At 39.3% G+C, this 19,292-nt stretch overlaps 1 protein-coding gene across 1 annotated transcript in view; it reads right to left on the bottom strand.

Annotated features, from left to right (window-relative positions):
- The window catches only part of SNAP91 (synaptosome associated protein 91), a 62,267-nt gene that overhangs the window by 14,912 nt on the left and 28,063 nt on the right, over positions 1-19,292 (bottom strand). The window contains exons 10-22 of the mRNA XM_039728492.1: positions 17,351-17,421; positions 16,943-16,948; positions 15,946-15,973; positions 14,068-14,177; positions 13,285-13,406; positions 9,538-9,552; positions 9,224-9,394; positions 3,155-3,262; positions 2,369-2,629; positions 2,084-2,161; positions 1,908-1,979; positions 1,354-1,437; positions 442-525 (exon numbers count right to left, since the gene is read on the bottom strand). Coding sequence (XP_039584426.1) covers positions 442-525; positions 1,354-1,437; positions 1,908-1,979; positions 2,084-2,161; positions 2,369-2,629; positions 3,155-3,262; positions 9,224-9,394; positions 9,538-9,552; positions 13,285-13,406; positions 14,068-14,177; positions 15,946-15,973; positions 16,943-16,948; positions 17,351-17,421 — 1,210 coding nt within the window. The remainder of the gene's footprint in view (positions 1-441; positions 526-1,353; positions 1,438-1,907; positions 1,980-2,083; positions 2,162-2,368; positions 2,630-3,154; positions 3,263-9,223; positions 9,395-9,537; positions 9,553-13,284; positions 13,407-14,067; positions 14,178-15,945; positions 15,974-16,942; positions 16,949-17,350; positions 17,422-19,292) is intronic.

The raw sequence follows: 19,292 nt of genomic DNA, 5'->3' as shown, positions 1-19,292 counted from the left end.
ACCAAGTCAGTCATTCAAGCTACTAACATTTAGGTGCTCAAACCAATTAAAGAAACCAAATCAAATGAACTCAAAGTTTAATTAGCAGTAAGGAACAAGAAGCATATCCTGAAATATTGCTTAACTTTAGTACTCCTACAGACAGCTAAAGAAACTTTATGGAGACAGTCATACTCAGTGAACAGTACAGAAAAATAAGGCTGTGTGGGAGGTAAGAAAACAAAGAACATGGAAAGAAGATAATCTGGAAAGTTAGCTTGTATTTCAGTATACTGCCTCCATTATAAGTCACTCTAGTTTTAATTAAAACATCTAAAGTACTAAGAAATCTTGTGAATAAGTATTTTATTTCACTATCTACACCCAAAGAACATAAAAGATTTCCATCACCATTTCTCAGTATTGCTCTAAAGTAACAAGGTTTTAGAAGTTCTTTATTACCAGCAAGTAGGTCTGCAGAAGCTGAGGAACTAGAAGCAGCCTGGGTAGTGGGCTGGGGTTCAGGAGCACTACTTCCAAAAGCATCTAAAGGGAATTCCAGAAAGCATCAAGAAAAAGTGAGGCATTCAATATTAAATACATCAATTCATCATTTATCAGAAGATGACAAAAGAACAGCCACTTCATACATCAGAAGAAAATGAAACTGCTTGGCCATCCTTATTGCAGAGCAGTACCATGGATGCAAAGTTCAGGTGGAAAAAAGGATGTACAACAAACCAGCATTTTGAAAAAAATCTCCTTTATTTGGACCTCTTCTCAGATACAAATCACAGCATTCAATGCAACAGGGCTTTGGAGATGAATGCATTGGCTGAAAGTTTGAAGTAATTCCAGCCAGAAGCCAGTAAACCACATGAAATCTTAGAGGAATATCTCACTAAAGTTTGATATTCACTGCTCCTAAGCACCACTTCTGTTCTTCAACATGCCTAGAGCTGGTTGTGCCCATCCTAATTTCCACCTTGTCAAATCCCGTGATTCAGATATACCCAGTCTGAGATAAGCCACCCTCAAAACTTCAGCTGCTTTGAGAAACGGAACTGGGAGGAAACAGCATGACCATGGAGATTAGCAACGAAGAAAAAGGACAGAGCAGAATTTCACTGGACATCTGAGGAAGAGCCACACATGCACTGACCAGGAACAGAATGGCAAGTGTCATGACAACAGAAAGACCACAGGACAGCTTATTTGCAGTTCGTTATGGTGCAAGTTTAAGAACCAGACGTGCCCAGCCCTAAGGCCACACAGAAAAGTTGAGAAGGAGAAACCCGCAGCTTTAGCCAAGCGCAAAGGTAATTGAAATGAAGTGATTCAACTCTGAAGTGGTGAGGAAACAAAAATACCCACCACCAAATAGGTCAATCACACCTGAAGAATCCACCTTTGCTGGAGAGGCAGCGGGTAGAGGAGAGGGGGCTGCAAATGCATCCACTGCAGTAAGCATAGGATAAATAATATTTAGTATCAGCAAGGCAACAGTGATAGCTAAATATTTCAAAGCCACATGGGCTCCAACAGTTAGTACCACAGGTTTGGTAAATTCGGGTAATAGTCTCCAGAACTGCAAACAGAAAATGTTACATTTCTCACACAGCAACTGAAAACCACAGTACTTGAAAGAAAACGTTGCTTATTAAGCATTTTCTTATGCTTAGAGGAGGATTTGCTCTCCCAACAACCACATCACTTACTTCCTGAACTTCAGTGTCAGCCACTTCATGATTTGCATCTTCAGCAAGTGCACATCTTGTGACCAAAGCAGCAAACCCAAAACTTAATATTTCTTGATATTTCAGTTTAAAGATGTAAATTGGTAGCAAGTTGATTTTTTTTTTTACACTTTTGAAAAAAAATCCAAGCCCAGGAAGTCTGTGGAATGGCCTGTGAAAACAAGCACTCACCAGACAAAAGATCACCAGTGAGAGAACTCTCAGGCACAGGAGAAGCTGCAGGTTGTGGAGATGAAAATGTATCTTCCAGGAATAAAAGAAAGAACAAGAAGTAAGTATCACTCGAATCTGTTTACACCATTACACAGCCTCAAAGCAGCAGAGTATCAGAAGAATTCTCTCTTTACCTGTACCAAAGAGATCTATGCTAGGAGTAGCATCAGGTTTAGGTGCTGCAGGTGCATCAGGAGCAGACTCAAATAAATCTAAGGCCAAGAACACAACACATCTTTAACTCATTTTTGAAAGGCAGGACTGAAAACAGAAGTTTCCAATTTTGCACATCATATTTGAAATTAACAGGCTCTCTGCGTTGAAAGCCTAGCACACAACACGCATGCAACAACGAATTGTTCATTTGGTACTCCTGACAGATCAATCCACCAGAATCAAAGAGTTAAAAACAAAATTACCACCAAATATATCTAGAGCAGGAGGAGCGGAGGTGGTGGCGGTAGCAGAAGTGGTGGCAGTAGTGGTGGTAGTGGCAGTAGCTGTAGTAGCAGTAGCAGCAGCAGCAACAGCAGCAGCTGGAGAAGGAGTTGTTGCAGGAACTGGAGTGGCTGCACTAGTTGTAGGGGTAACTACAGGAACAGCAGTCTCTGTTGGCTTCATAGCAAAGAGGTCCAGCTCAGGAGCAGCCTCTGCACTACCTTCGGATGGGGCAAAGGGGTCTTGTAAAAAGGAGAGGGGAAATATATGTGTATGCATACTTAGGATCAGTGAGGGAGGAAGTCAAGAACAAAGCAACTATAGGCAATGCACATACTGCAAATACACGCACGCACACAGAGGAGGTTGCTCTAACATCTAGCTTACTTATCCACACATGTTACTTTAGTTTTTCTAAAATAAAGACTGTCTAAAAGGCTGAGCAGTCTAGTTACCAGAGGGGAGAACTTTCAAAGGTTCTTTGACGAGGTCAAAAAACCAAATATAACAAAGGACTATCCAGGCTACTGCTTACAACTCAGCACTGACAGAACTGTTCATTAGCACTACCAAATAAATGCAATGTCACTGATACTTGGAAATAGGCAGTTTTGTTAAGCATGCTCCTCAGCCTAAGGTTTGTTTTTACCAATTGCAAACAGTATGAAATTTTCAGAAAAACACACTGCCATGTAGTTTAAACAAAACAAAAAAAAACCAAAACAAAACCAGCAAAACAAGAGACTATCTAATGACATAAAACCCACCATTTCCTGAACATGCATCAAGAGCTGCTGCTACAGGGGTTGGGGTAGCTGGTGCTGCTGCCCCTTCAGCTGCTGCAGGGGCTTCCCCAGGAGAAGCTGCAAAGGCATCTTGGGTGCAGTTTAAGAACAGAAATTAAAAAAAAAAAAGGAATAAAGAGAAGAAAAATATAGTAAAAGAACCAAGTTAAATTGCACAGGTAGATTCCCTTATACAACATGAATGTAATTACTCCAGCAAGACAACTCATGCAGCGCAAAACGCTTTGTCTCACCCCCAACCCCACACAAGCAGGTTCTAGACAGGGTTTGCAGATGGAGCTTCTTGGGTTGCCCACAATAAGCACAGTGAGTGCAAAAGAAGGCATTATTCTCATTGTATAAGGGTTCAGAGCAGCATGCTCATGTACTACCCAAAATCAACTAATTAACAAAATTAACTTAAGAGCAGATATTAACAACTTGCATGCTCAAAGCCTGTATTAAATGTGATTAATCTGCAACTGTGAGTTTACTTGCATAGTGCTTTGCACTGTTATGAATAACAATCCAATTACTCTGGTAGATATTTGCAACTACCATTTCTAGTCTTTGAGCCAAGTCAGTCATGCAACATCTGAAAAATTGAACTTACTTGTTTCTTAACAGTATTCCAACTGGATCTTTCTGAAGCCATAACGTGATGCATAGGTTATATTCAGCTTGCTTCAAACAGATCAAAATTGTTCATCTTAACCAATGGCTGGCCAGACATAACTTGTCTGTCCTTTTGGGATCACTTCTAGGCCAACTAGCCAAGTTAGAGAAAGCGACTAGTTTGGGGTTTTGGAATGACTTGCTCATTAGGTTTAATTTTTTAAATTTTTTTTTGCTTGTTTGTTTGCCACTTGCTCTTTGACTGTTTTTTCTTTTTGTTTGCCAGTTCCTAAGTGGCATGCTTAAATTTCAAGCTATGAACAGCATTATTTCTAGGCTTAAACCAGCATTTGTGCTCTTAATTCTATGAAGTAGTCCTAATGGACAGTGCCATTTGGACTATCCTCATAGGCAAGCATTTTCTCCACAAAAAAGGACTGCACAATGAGGATTAAATACTTCAAGATGCTTGTAAAGGACATTTTTCTACTGCTACAAAAATTAGCAAGTTAAAAACATCTTTTGGGGAATACTGCAATTGCACTGTCAAATTAGCACAGGAAAAAGCTTAACATGCTTTAACTTGACTGTCAATTTTAAAATGAAAACAACCATTTTAAAAACAAATCCGTGCCAGGTAATCTAAAAAGCTCAAAAGAACATGCATCGAAACTTCAACAGAAGAAAGCCCACTAGTCTTGTACAATAGAATTAAAATGAGTTAGTAGCAAAAAAGGCCTGCTAATAAGCCATTTCAAATATAATTCTATTTTTCAAGTAACAGGGTTGTTCAACAACAAAACTGGATGGCAGTTGTCCAAGTAAAAACATCAGAATGAGTCAAACATCCCAGTGCTGTATGTGCACCAGACACTGGCATGCACCATGTGAAAGGAATTCAGCACAGAATTGAACTGAAGGGTTTTGCATCATCCTGCTTGAGAAGATGTTTTGTGTAGCATCATGTGTGATCAGTTTTGCACTACAGGGCCAGGTTTCAGATGAAGTGACACCCTGGGCTCTTTCAAAAAAACATATTTGTGCCCACACAAGCTTGTAGGCCAACAGCACAGACAATGGTCAACCCTACTTAAAATTACTTCCCCGAATGAAAGGATAGACTCCAGATAACATTTAAGGCAGAAATTCAGAATGTAGAGAGCTAGCCACTAGTTCTATGTTGGGATCACTTCAGCCTCAGAGTGATACCTGTTCCTGTCCAGATTTAGGCTATTGAAGTTCTACATATAACAGTCACAGATATTAAGGTGGGCACAAGTTCCTCCCAGCCCACAGATGCAAGGAACCAGTTTGACACCAGCTTTATTTCTTTATTTTTTTACTGACACTTCTGAGTAAGGTTCTTGCCAAGCACTGTAATTTTTTTTAGCATCAGACTTGGGTTAAATGGCAGGTGAGATAAATACCTAAGTTCATACTGGAATCTAAATGAAAATTGTCATAGTAAAAATTCCTAATATTAGTTATCTGATTAGTTCAAGAAACCTATACAAATATAGAGACAAATCAACCTGAACAGGTGACCCAACAATCCACAGCTTAAACCAAGGGTCTGCCAGGTTTAAGTTAGTGCTTAAGTTCTGTTCAAAAGGCTCTGTTGCTCCTGCACAATTGCCCTCTTCTAAAATCTAGCATAACATGCAAAAATGGATACAGTTACACCTGCATATTTTATTATTTTAAAAAAGACAGTTTATTTTCCTTTTTGTTCCTTCCTATTGTTGTAGTAATGCTACATTTGCATATTCAGGGGTATAAGAGATTTTCTCCCTTTACACCAGTTACTGTATTTTTTTATATTTCTGCATCTCCTGTCTAAAAAATGAATTTAGTTTTTGACTTCTAGAATCAAGTAACATATGGTCCTCACTTGATTTTCTTGACGTCCTGAAAACTTAACAAGATGTTGCTGAAACCTTTGCAAGTTCACACTGCATGGAACATCTGCCAGGAGTGACAGGTATGTATTATGTACTGCATTACACTTGAATTCATAAATATAGTTCTGACTGAAATAACGTGCAAACAAGGGGCTTTCAAAGTTGTTAAACACTGAAGTAGTGCTTCAATACATCTCATCTGCAGCAAAATAAGTGTTCTTGCAGAGTGATCTCCTTCATGTCATAAATTCAGGCTTTATTTGATGCCATGGCATCAATACATGACAAATTTACTCACACAAATGATACAACTGACTTATAATCATTAATGTATTATGAAACATGTGAAATAATCCTGTGGAAGTCACAAGTAGAGGAAAGATTATAGAACTGAAGTGCACACAAGAAAATGTTTCCAGAATTTTCTCCCCTCTTCAGTCACCCTTCATTACTATTTGACATAGAACACCTGACCTGAGTTATAAAGAAATATTTCACTATGCTCAGAGATAGGAAATAATAATAATTATTATGCAAAGTATTTGTTGTTTGTTTAGTATTTATTAACTAAGTGCTAGCTTGCTATACCAGCATGGACCAGCATAAGGGACACACATTAGCCCTTAACTGCCAAAAGTCTTCACCACTTTGCCTGCAGCTCCTTTACAGGAAGACCATAGTTCTGCCTACTTACAATTCAAGTCACCTCTATGCCTAATAACTGACATTTGCACAGTGTCTGCCATGACTTGTTACTTGCACTGATTACAGAGTAATCCCACAATAAAATGTAACTCAAGTGCACAATACACATATCCAAAAATACTGTGCCCAAATTCTATTACTGAGTGGCATATCAAGGTATTTGCATTCTTCTGCTGCTACCTTTGCATTTCTCTTTCACAGGAATGATTTCAGCTGCACTTTGAAAACAGCCTCCTCTTGGTTGTCTTTGACACATGATTAGGAGTTCCTCAAGTTGGCCCAGGTCACTGAAAGTTTGCCTCTTAATGAGATGGAGTTCTTTAAAAAAGCTATGCTGAATCAATCCTGCATGTCTCATCTGCTTTCCAATACCATATTGGCAAAGAACACATAATGCAGAGCTTATCTCTCAAAGACAAAGCCCAGTCCTAGGCAGCATGCAGACTCCTATCAGCTGAAGTATCAGCTATACAGTGCACTCAACAGTTATTCCAAAGCCTCCTCTACTGCTTCTTCCTTCAGCCTGGCTATCTTTTCCCAGCAGCTTTCAGCTTCTTTTCCTACACAGACACTCCCTGAAGACTCTTTACATTCTTTCTCCTGAGATCACTGCTCTTACACCTTCTCCTACCACACCAGACCACAAGAAATCGTGTGAAGCAACAAAGTCCTGGCAAGCTGCAAGAAGTTAAGGTGACCTTGAAGACTCTATCTCCAGTAGACCAAAAAGGTGAAATACGTACTTAATAGGATTAAGTGTAAGCATGTCTAGCATCACAAACACTAGAAAGTGGCAGTGTGTGCCCAAAAATGACCTCTTCTAACACTGGACACAGTCTTAAGGTAATAAGGAATGATAGTATATGATGCTAGAATATACTTACAATACAGCCTTCAGGAAAAAAAAAAAAAAAGAAAAAACCTCAAACCATGAGCAGAGAAATGGAAGTTCAATACAGACTCCTAGATCTTAAAAGGGTCTGTCCACTGGGTGTCTTGAAGGCACTGCAAAAGTATCTTTACTGCTGAGTGTGTTTAGAGATTTTTCTTATTGAGAAGTAGAGGTTTTCTGCTACCATAAATAATAGAACCTTGCTTCATTCTAAAGTGTTCTGGGGAAAAAAAAAAATCAGTATGCATCTAATATATAATCCACTGGAGATTTATTGCATTTGAGTGACAAAATACATTGTCTTTAAAGGAAGAGATTGAGTCCCAGAAGTCTGTATACCGCAAGAGTGAAATTCTTTCCACACTGAAGGGCGAAGCTCCACTTCTCAACATGCGTCACTAAGTTATCTAATGATCAGTTAAATCTCCAGAAACTAAACACATCCTGGTCATTCCCTGACAAGCCTGGAAGCAGGCACATGATTTGGAAGTAGCTATTTTTCCAGGCACAGAGTAGTGGAAAAGGTAGAAAAAATATTGCATCTTGTTGCTGTACTGGAAGAACAAGCACAGGTAGTTGTTTTGCTAATCCTGTTTCAAGTTTACAGTGATTTCTATCTATTTAACTATCCTTTCACTTTTCAAAAAGTCATATCTATTACTAAATTACAAGTTAATAATTTAATAATGTAATTTGAAGGTGTAGTATCCAACACTGGCTTGACCTCAGCGCTCACATACCATAAGTTTCAGACTCTATGCATCTGCAGGGTTATTAATGAGTACAGGCTCTGGCTTCTGCAACAGACTTCTGAGAGCAACCAACATCAGACTCTCTGCCACTCCTAGTGGCATCCAGAACCTTGTCCATGACAATTCTGAAGATGCTTCTCAACTAGCTGATTTTATGGCATTTGGATTATTATCAATCTTTGTAAAAGGAGGGGTAAGCAGCAAGTAACAGCTGTATTCCTTTCTTAGGGCTTTTCAGCACTTTACTGGGGTGCTGTCTGTTGAAACCAGTCCTAAAAAAACTTTCTAACTGGGAACTTTCAGTCTTAAGAAAACACCTTTGTAGTCCAACTGGCTTGAGTATGAGACCTCTCTGGAACTCCTGTCAGTAGGAGTGATACATAAACACACCCCACAAATAAGTTATTACTTATTCCTGACATCCCCTGTCATGCTGGAAGTATGCACGAGAGAAAACTAGAAAAACACAGTGGCCAGGTGATCTTACACACAGTTTGTAAACAAGAAGGTTTCTCCATTACTGGGCTAGTATATTGTTAAAAAAAAAATAATTTCTGGCATGCTGTTGGGAAGCCTCCTTCTCCACAGGAGTACCAAGAAAAGTGACAACATACAGTGGGAAACGTATTCTTACTCAAGCAGATAAAATTAAAAACTGAATGAGCATGACTAAACTCTGAGAATATTTTTCCTTTTTTTCCTTTACATATTATTGTTTCCATAGTTGGCATTTAGTACAAGTTCATCACCCCTTCAATTTACTGCAAATACTTGGGAAATAAAACCTAGATTCAAGATTGCTGAAATACAGTAATTTCAGCTGGCTCCATACTCTATTTGCAGGAAATACCCAAAAGAAACAACAGAGCACAAGTGTGACACATAACAAAGGGGAGGACATTGCCACATCCATCCCCTCCAACTACAAAAGCACAGCTGCTTTTCTCAGAAATTGTAGTAGAGCGCATAGTTATTGAATAATGTGGAAACAATTCCTGCTTACCCCCACGTGGACCTGAGAACTACTGTTCTTAGCTGTTCAATCAAAAGGTTACTCAGGCTTAAGGTTTACAGTTTTCCATATATATGCAGCTGCTAAAACCAGAGGCTTTCTTACACAGCTGAGCTCAGTACTGCTTTGACTGCATCACGGACTGGTGTGGAGCACTACAGCAACCAAACTAACCTCCAAAGAGATCCACTTCAGCAGTGGCAGCAGGGACAGTGGTAGCTGTAGTGGCAGCCGCCGTGGTAGTTGTAGTATCAGTAGTTGGAGCAGTGGCTGCAGTAGGCTCTGGGGCAAATGGATCTGAAATCTGTGGCTCCGAGGTAACACCGGCAAGTGCAGCCAGATTATCTATATGCAACCATGTAATGAAGAGCAAAGAGGAAAGGTAAGGGGAAAGGCAAAGACCACAGTCACTCAAGCCCCACAAAGCTGGAGCTTTTAGTGAGGAGTCTTAACATACAGAGGTCTTAGTAATCGAAAATACTACTCACCCTCTCCCAAGAGGTCTAGTGATTGTCCATTTAAATGACAGCAGAATAAAAAAACAGAGTAATTAGTAGAACTGCCAGATTGAAGATGTTCATTAGCCAAACGTTCATTCTAAATCACATGTCTAGGTTACGTCTAGAAACGTAATTTCTACACTTGCTTTTCTAACATTCAGGAAGTTATTCTGACATGACAAAGCTCACTCTGTTTAATAATTCTTCAAAGCAGAACCAGTACATCCCTAGAACCCTTCACAGAACAGGCACTAAAGCAAAGGTACTTTAGCAATGAGCAGCTTGCAAATAGTGTTGTTACTTCAGAATATGATACATGGCATCCCTAGTCCCCAAATACATTCTGAGAGACAAACAGGTGGTGGTTCTTGGACTTGGGACAACTGTCAAGTGCAAAATAAATAAATCAATAGAGCAGCTCCTCTTTGAAAGCCTTTTCTGCATTTATGATAGAGCAAACATGCTCTGCAGGAACAACTAACTCTGTTAACACTTGCTATGAGGAGTATGAATGTTGACAGCATAAGCAGACTGGCTCTGCTCCAAGTTTGGCTCCTTAGTCAACTGCTTCTGAAAGCCAATTAAGCATCTTTAATGACAGACTTGCCTATAATTTGATGTCCTCTAAGATCAGTCAGATTGAGCTCAAACACAGAAGTTTTGCCTACATAAAAATCAGCTACGAGATATAAAAACATAAAAATGAATGAGTTTGTCCTATTAAATTTTTATTCTGTAGTTAGGATAGTCTGAGCTCAGCAGCTCCCAGTTTACTAACCAGTATCTCAATGCTGCTCCTAGATTCTTTGTACCCCTAACAGGGTCATGGGTTATCTTATCCACACTGAACAGCAAGCAGAGTCCTGATGCTTTACTGTGAGTCAGCATTTGGAAGCAAAATTATTCAAGCAGGCACAGCCCTACCTTCACAAATTTGTCTTTATTTTACAACACTTGCAAAAAAGGCAGCAAAAACCTACATTTAGGTTGTTTACAATTTTCATAATTGGTTCCTTGGGCAAGCTCTACTTGAGACTGACGGCACAAGCTGAACTAAGCCAAAATACCATTCTGAAAGAGCAGAACAGTACATTAAAAATGCAGCACTCTGGTATCCCATTACTGCACACCAGGTGAATGTCTCACAGCTAGACTTGAAATAAACAACTGTTGGCAAACTTGTAAGTTTGTTGCCTTTTTGTTATTATGTTATAGAACTCAATACAGTGAACTGACAATTATCCAGCACAGCAATCTACACTTAGTCTTAATATGGGAATGATTAAAAACAGTGCTTTTTGTACAGTAATATTAAAGTAACAATACTGTTAGAAAATCCATGTTCTAAGGCATACTCTAAGGTAGTTCAGAGCAGAAATTCAAGTCAGCTTGCTTTCATATCCAAGAATAAAACCTCACAAAGATGCAAGCTTTGACCTACTGCATGTTTTGTAATACTATAGTCTACTCTACCTGCTAAATGGCTATCTATTCTCCTTGCAGTATGCTGCAGGCACCATATTATGCTATCTTGATGGTCTCCTGATACCACAGAAGGGTATATTTTCACACGTTCATTTGCTAGATGACATATTGTGTATTCAGAAATACAGTAGGTATACAACAAAACACAGTGTACCATGTACATAACCCCAAATATAATCCAAATACACTGAATATACAGCACACGCCAAAATACATGGAATCTACACTGCCAGCGAGACTGAGAAAAGCAGGATTTTTTATTGTTGATATGTATTGATGCTGCAACATGAAGTATTTGATATTCACACTTTCCTGGCTATTCTGAACCGAAGCACTTCTTCCAGCTTCCTCCCCTCCTGTACTATTTTCTCACGAGTTCCCACATTAACTTGCTGTAGCCCAGAAGAATAAGCAGCTTAAGTAGCAGGGAGGCATGGGTACACAGCCTCCCCAAAGTCCTGGGTGGAATGAAGGTCATTTTGTCCACTCTTCTGCTCAGAACAACAGTGCTCCCAACACCACATCAGGTCAGTCATGACTCAGACAAGTCAGGTCTTGAAAAATCTCCAGGAATGGAGAGCTCACTAGCTCTTATCAGGAATGTGCCTCAGCACTGCTCTACCCTCCAGGTGAAATGTTTTTATTCTGTCAGAGAGTTCAAACAAAACGAAACAAAACCCCAACAAAAAACAAAACAAAAACAACAATAACAAAAAGGAAGATTCCAGTGCAGTAACAGGTCATCATACCCAGACTGCTGCCAGCAGTAAGGCAGACAAAGCTGAAGGTAAGTTACCAAAATGCTATTCTGAAAGATAAGACTGAAGTATACTTAATGAGGGTAGTAACAACTCTGGCCATAGGAAAATAATTAGCTGTCCTTTTCTGTCATGGAGTCAGACTAAGGGCATTATTAGTCAATTTTAAAGATTTTAGTACTTCAGAAGAATAAAAACACCTAAGTTCCAAACTATGGGTGTTTTGTCCAAAAAGAAAAAACAAAAATCCGCTTTCACCTTCTATGCAAATCAATACTTTACTGGCTATTTATTTGTATTTCTATTATTACAGGAATGAGCAACTCCTTAAAAAAGTTAGCTCTTTCATGTTCTTTCAAACATCTCAAAGTTTGTATTTCAGTGCCTGGCAATGACAAAGTAAGACAAATAGGACACAATCAAAATACTGCAGAATAATTAGTCTCAGGCATCCTAGAATAGATGACTCTCTGGTCTTGCTGTCTGGGTAAAATTATCTTTCTGTTAATAAAACTGACATTTGCAGGGACAAAAAAAGAAATTAATTCAACAGATTAAACTGGAATATGCAATACATGACAGCCCTAGCTATCCTCTCTTAATGAAGTGGCTGAAGTACAATGTCATCTTTAATGAACTACAACTAGGTACAGCAATACGCACTGCAGAAGCCACCAGCAGCCAGTATGAGCACTGACAGCAGAGTCAGCATGACTCAGTGCTGCATTCCTGCTGGGAGTTCATTAAGCTGCCACACAGGATCCCTTAAGATTACAGCACAATTGGTTTACAACTGTATAAATTAAGTCTCATTTACTGGCCTAATTCCTTGTTTTAACAGGACAAGAGTGAGCACTGCCTACATTTACTGTGGTCCTCCAGATCACCAGCTGCTACTACTGCCTGGAACAACAGGGTCAGATTTCAGAGAGCTGGTTAGTTATTCCTTTTTGAAAGCAGCTAGCCCTCTACATTTATTTCCATATTAGTATTCTAAGCACACACAGAAGATACTTTATTAAAATATGTTAAGGCTTGTCAGATGTAATCACAAAGTTGCCACCGTTTGCTTTACATGCATTTTTGTTTTTAAAGCTATTTTTGTTTCTCCTCTTATTGATCTGTGGCCTTTGCTCCATGAACAGAAGAGCTGGTTTCTGCCCCACCTTGCCAATAAACACACAAGCAGTTCTGCTTCTTCTGTTTTGAAGTGCCTACCCTACCTGCTCACCTTCATCCATCCCCTTTCCTGCTCACTTTTAGTCACATAATCCTGGCTCCCTCAGCTTTGCCCTTATAAGCAGCTTATGCATATCCCTGGAAAGAAGCAGCAGCCTTGTGCTGCAGAGGGATGCCTGACTGTTGGGTCAGCAGAAGCCTGAGAGTGAGTTGGGAACATCCTGTGCTAGCAGAGAAAAGAGGCAGATTTCAGGTCAGCCAGGCAAGAAGATGGAGACTGCAAGAAGGGATGCTGACAGTGAGGTTTCTCTACCTCCCCACGAAGTGCCTCCAGCAGCAGTGGCAGCGCCTGCAGGAGCAGGTGCTGGAGCTGCCTGCCCAGTACCGGTAAAATCTGGCTGAAGATCCAAAAGATCACTGGATGGCTTGGAAGAGCTGCCAAGAAAAGAAAGAGAGACATTAAATACTGGAGGAATTTGCCCACTTCAATCAATTATTTTTTTTAAAGTCATGACTAGATTAAGGAATCCACCTTAGTTTGGATGAAATAGAGAATTTTCTTCCAGGCTTTAGGATTAGAGCAGTGGCTGTGAGCACCTCTAGTAAGCACCCAAGAATATGCTACAACCCAGGATGGGAACCTTAACTTAGTTCTATTTCCTGATAATGACACTACAATTGCTTTACGAGACTTAAAATCCTTTTAAATAACCCCAAGTAACCAAACAAAAAAAAAAAAAGCAAACTCCAACCCAAACCCAACTAAAAAAACCAAAAGAAACCCCACGATAACACTCAAAACAGAAAATGAAAAATTCCAGGTGGTGCCTGAAAACAGAGAAAATAACTGTTGTGACTGAAACCAGCACCATTCTACTTCCATATTTCACCATGCCACATCAGCAATCAAGAACTCTGCATTTCCAGGCAATGAACTGGCTTTAGGTAGAAGAGAAATGGCAGAATTCCTATGGGTTAAGCCAGTGAGTTATTTACTAGGAAACCAGATCTTGTTCACCTAGAACATTTAAATAACAAACAAATGACTTTGGTACCTACATCAAGCTCAGTAACTCAAACATACTTTTTAACTTACCTGACTGGAGCAGCTGTAGATGAAGTTGCAAAAAGATCAACTGGAGGAGATGTATCAATAGTTTTTGCTGGAGTAGAACTAGGAGATGTAACAGTTGTGGCTGGAGAAGACTGGAGAAACATTTTAAATATACATTCAATATACCAGCATTTCTCCCCAACCAGCTCAAGCATAGATGCACATACTTTAAGAACCCAATTTTGACATAATGTCTTTTTATTATGAGCTGTTTTCCCCTCTGAAATAATTTAAGGAAGACTGGACTAAGTTTTCAGATAGTAGTAGAGCTGAGAAACCCCAAGGTGACTTCAAAGAAGGAAAAAAGTTTCCACAAGGTTTATTCTAAAGGAGTTGTTTCTATAACTGTCAGACTCTTCATTTTGTCTGTGGAAAGAAACAGTTGTTTGTCCACAACAGCACATCAGTACCCTAACCACAGAAATGGTGAGAGAAGAGAAATGGTTAGAAACTAGTTAAAAGTGTGTTCTTAAACCTTCAGAAGAGAGTTCAAAGAGCCATCATCAGTTCTCAGGGTTAAGTCCTTGGGAAGGTACAAAAGACAGCTCATGCTATGACTTTGCTTCATTAGCTGCTCCAATTCTGGATAAAGATACTTCAAGTATGGCAAGGACAGACACCCAGGAGAGTATACAGCAACTCCTCCGTGAACTTGAAGACTCAAGTTACCTTGTAGAGTGTCAATTTAATTCCAAAAGATACTCTAAGCTTTGGTACAGCATCTCACATGCTAGAGATCCTTTACCTAACAACAGAAAACAAGTCCTAATTTTAGTACTGTTTGCCATTCTGACCACCTCCAAGAAGGAAAAAGAATGGCAAACTTGAAGAGATTTCCTCCTGAGTTCTACTGCCATCCCATCACATAACTAGCAGATGGATGTAAGCTTTCTGCACTCTCCCCAAAGCTTTAATAAGGTTTGAGACTGCAATGATCCCAGTCCCTCATGTGCATCAAGGAAGATGTGGTTAAAGCTATAAGAAAACTTTCTGAGCCATCAAATAGTTCTCACAAACACAGGGCTTTGGGGGTTACATTTTTGTTTCGGGTTTTTTTTTTTTTTCATTTGGTTTTGGTGTGTTTTTTTTTTTTACTAAAGGGCTTTCAGAAAGAAATTTAAGAGCTCTCTCTAGAATCAAGCACTGAACCCCCTGCACTACATTCAGAAGATTTCATTGAGTTTTTCCTCCACAGCACCCATTATGAGACACAGCTATGGCACATGGCAATGCTCCAGGGATACCAGGAGCTACTATTACTAACACCATAAAGCTCATTAGTTTATCTGACACTCAAACCAAGGCATTTTCACTGGCAACTCTTGCTTTAAATTAAGGTCAGCAGTCTCACTAATGAAGGTAATTTCTGAAACTAGGTATAATGGATGAAAATTTTCTTCCTTTCTTCCTAGCTTTTCACATGAACATGGTTTCGAAAGAGTCAAAACTCCCTCCCCCAAAAAGCTGAGGAAGGAGTGAAGGATTTGGAGGAGAAATACCCTGGAGCAAGTTTCTTGGTGACATGAGAATTAAGGTGGAGTGAAAGCAAAAAAAAAGAAAAAAAAAGAAAAAAGAAAAGTTGAGATAAAAATGTGTATCTTTTATGCTTTCACAAGGAGCAGTCATCACATCCAGGTGAAGTTCCTTAGCATCCTGACTGGCACAAGCACTGCAGCCCCTCAGAACAGTGACATGCTCTATTGGGGCCACTGTTTATAAAGACATTGAAAGATCTAATTTTGTCAATTAGGTGGCAAAGTCTAAAAAGTAGATTAAGAGATGGAAATTTAACTCCTTACAATGTTCTAAACCATATCACTTGAACAAGAATTATCTAGTATAGCAACTGGCAGTATTTACCTTGCTCAGAGGAGAAGGAGCCCCAGATCTAGGAAAAAAAAGGGGGTTTTCAGATAAGTACAGCTTTGAAACTATGTTTCTGGTCATCAAAACTCCTGCAAAAAGACCAAAACCTAAGCATGAAAGCTTTCTGAAAATGTCTTCGATTGCATGACCTCTACATTTCTCACACTTCCATATGCTACTTTAGACAAGGAATGCAAATTTTACTTCAAATCTTAAATAAATCTTTTAAGCTAACTGGCATCACAGGGTTATTCTGCCTTTTAAATAAGCTCTAGTAAATGAAGGAAATGCAGAGATGCATGCAAATATCTTGCTTTGGGACCTACAGGACCCAAGAGGAAAAAGCTACTGGGGCAAGATGTCACCATATTAGAAAACCATGCAACAGCAGCAGAACACCACCAATACTGAAGCAGTTTCTAACATAAGTCTTCTGAGGATGTGTCAGCAAATTTTCAAAGTCTACTTTCTTTTAAAGAAAATCAGAATTACTTGAAAATAACTACATTTAAAAGTATGAAAACAGTGAGTTGGAAAGTTCAAGTTGAAAGTTCTCCCACATGCACAAAAATCACACTAACAGTAACTGACAGAGCCTTAATCATAATTTAAAATGCACGTCAGTGCATTTGTTTGCTTTCGTTATGAGTTATGAAAATACTGCTACATATTTTTAGAGCTGCTTTGATCTAAGAGATGAAAGGAGGAGCTGAAGATAAAGCTGTACCAGTACTGAACTAGCATCCATTCCATAAATTATTTGAATTGGGTAAGTCCTAAGAGCTGTAGAACAGATTAGAAGATTTCCATGTCTTCTAATCACAGAAATGACAAAAAAAAAACCAAACCCAACTTAATGTCTATATACAGAAGCAAAGAACAGTTTAGCTCAACTCAAAGAAAATACCTATTTCTAAGTGTTCGAGAAAATCTTTTAAAAATACACATAACCATGCCTGCAAGCAAGAGATGTGTAAAAGTATGTACTTACCCTTCACTAAATTGCAAGGATAGCAACAGTAAAAGAGAAAACAGAGGTTTAGCTTAATCCTTCCTAGACTTAGCCATGGCAAGTGTCTAGTATGAAGATGCAAAATCATTAGAAAATAGATTTTGATGATGATAAAAGCCTTAGCAGCACACAAACCCAGTTTCTTCTAGTTTTCCTCAAGTAATTTTAGTTCATTTTGGAAAGTGTCTAGTTGTTCTGTGCGTTTCCCCCACCCCCCTTAATTAAAGAAAAGGTTGCCATTAAGATGACCTTGTAAAAGAAAGGAAAAGCCTTATCTTATTTGCTAGCTAAGTGACAAAAGGAGGGTGGGAGAGGCAAACCCAAACATCAAGTAATCTCACACTGTCTCTATTATACCTAGATACGTGGCACAACATATATACCTACTTGTTGCCAGGCTTTTTTCCTTCCAGTGAGTTTAGATGTTGCTCAAGGGTCTCCATGAGACTGCTGGGAGCCTTGAAAGTGAAGAGAAAGATACACACCTCAATGTATTGCAGTGATCTAACCACAGTTTGAAATCCAGCAGCAACTTCCCTGAGGTCCATGATGTGCATGCTCATGCAGTTACTTTATTTACATCAGTGTTGAAACAGTGGATTCCCATGTTAAAAGTATTCAGGCAAAGCCAGTTTTTAAAAATGTTTTACTGTATCCAAATTTGCAGAGAGAAAATGTTTACCTCCACTATGCAGCACCTGAAGCCTAAATCCAGGATGTGCTGCTCGTCATGCTTTCAATCAGTGTTAAACAAGGACAACAGCACAGGCATCCACAGGGTTAATTTTAAGATTCATGGGTTCAAGGTCACACTTAGTTTTGCTTGTAGTATATTAGTCAAAGGTTTCTTAAAAACCAGCAAGGTAATATAAAACTCATCTATCAAACAGAACTCGGAGAAGAAGCTTCAGAAAATTTCTACTAAGATGCAACAATTTGGAAAGGAAATACTATCTGGTACCCAATTTTCAACACTGAACATTGCTTAATCTAGATACTGCTTTAACATTAGATAATCTATCAGTCAGCATTGTGCTGGAACTTTAGATATGGGTTCCCTGCTAGCTACTAGGGGCAAAATTGTCATACTTTAGGAAATGCTAGTAAATAAACATGAGCCAAAATTTTTAGCTGCTAAGATGCCTTCTCAGCCTCCAAAATTATGCAGCCAAACTATTAAGTCCAAAGATGAGAACTATCAACTCAAATTACACTACTGGGACCACTTGGCTAGATTTACAGAGTATGCACACATGGAGTGTCAACACAACTAACCTCTTGCAGAATACTACCACTGTTACCATGGCTTGTTATAGGAATTTAGGTGTACCACTGATACTACATAGAATTATGTACTAATTGTTAGCTGAAATTCAGTTTCCTTATTCACCTTTTATTTATTTCTGAAATACACTGTCGTCTTACGCACAGGCTATACAGCATGTCTGAGGCTAGCCTTAGCAAGTGAGTCCCAAGCAGCCTTTGGGAGAATACAGCTGGGAGGGACTAGACTGAAGTGGTCAGAAAGTTGGATGTGATAATCACCGGAGACCCCCTTCCTTCCAAAAGAGCTGTTCTAAAGTGTTGGGTCAAGGGGTGGAAGGTAGCAGTAACTAAGGTACTGCTGAGCAAGTGCAGCACTGACTAATGATGCAGAACAGGCTGGTGCAACACAAGCAGAAGCACAGAGAAGTGCCACAGAAATTTATAAAGTATATTTCATTAACTGGTTTCCAGGTGATTTCTCCTGGTTTAAGGACTGAGCTCATCCCTGACTCCACTGTGTTAAAAAAGAGCCCCTGAGGTACAGAGTTAGGGTGTGTGTCAACTGTGTCAATTATTTCAAGGTTAGGTCTGATATTTCACACACTGCTTTTGTCTGCTGAAAGGGTGGCCAGACTTTATAGCCCCATTGTATCTGAAATCCACAAAGATTAACAATCCCCACCTTCTCACGATGTCTCACTTTCAGAATTTTTAAGTGGTGTTTAACTGAGAGACACTATTCCAATATTAATTTAAACCAGGCTTTCAAGGGGCTATCAAAAACTACATGAACAAAAACTATGTGAACAGTTGGGGTTTGCAGCTAAGTAGTTTGGGTTGTTCTTATGTTCCAATTTCACTGGCATCAAAACTGCCACAGGTGAACTCTTCAGCATGGATCTCCTTCTCTAAGCAAATATCCTCTTCACATTAAACACAAAGCCAGGCACCCAGGTCAATTTGCAAGTGATACTTAAAATGGACCAGCAGCTACAGCACGTTAGGTGGTATGACTTCACCAGCATTTGCATTTCTGGTGTGCTTTCCTAATTACAGAACTTTT

The sequence above is a fragment of the Passer montanus genome, unplaced genomic scaffold (assembly GCF_014805655.1).
Source record: "Passer montanus isolate IOZ18808 unplaced genomic scaffold, ASM1480565v1 scaffold11, whole genome shotgun sequence".
Lineage (NCBI taxonomy): Eukaryota > Metazoa > Chordata > Aves > Passeriformes > Passeridae > Passer > Passer montanus.
This window is presented reverse-complemented; position numbering and strand designations above follow the sequence as displayed.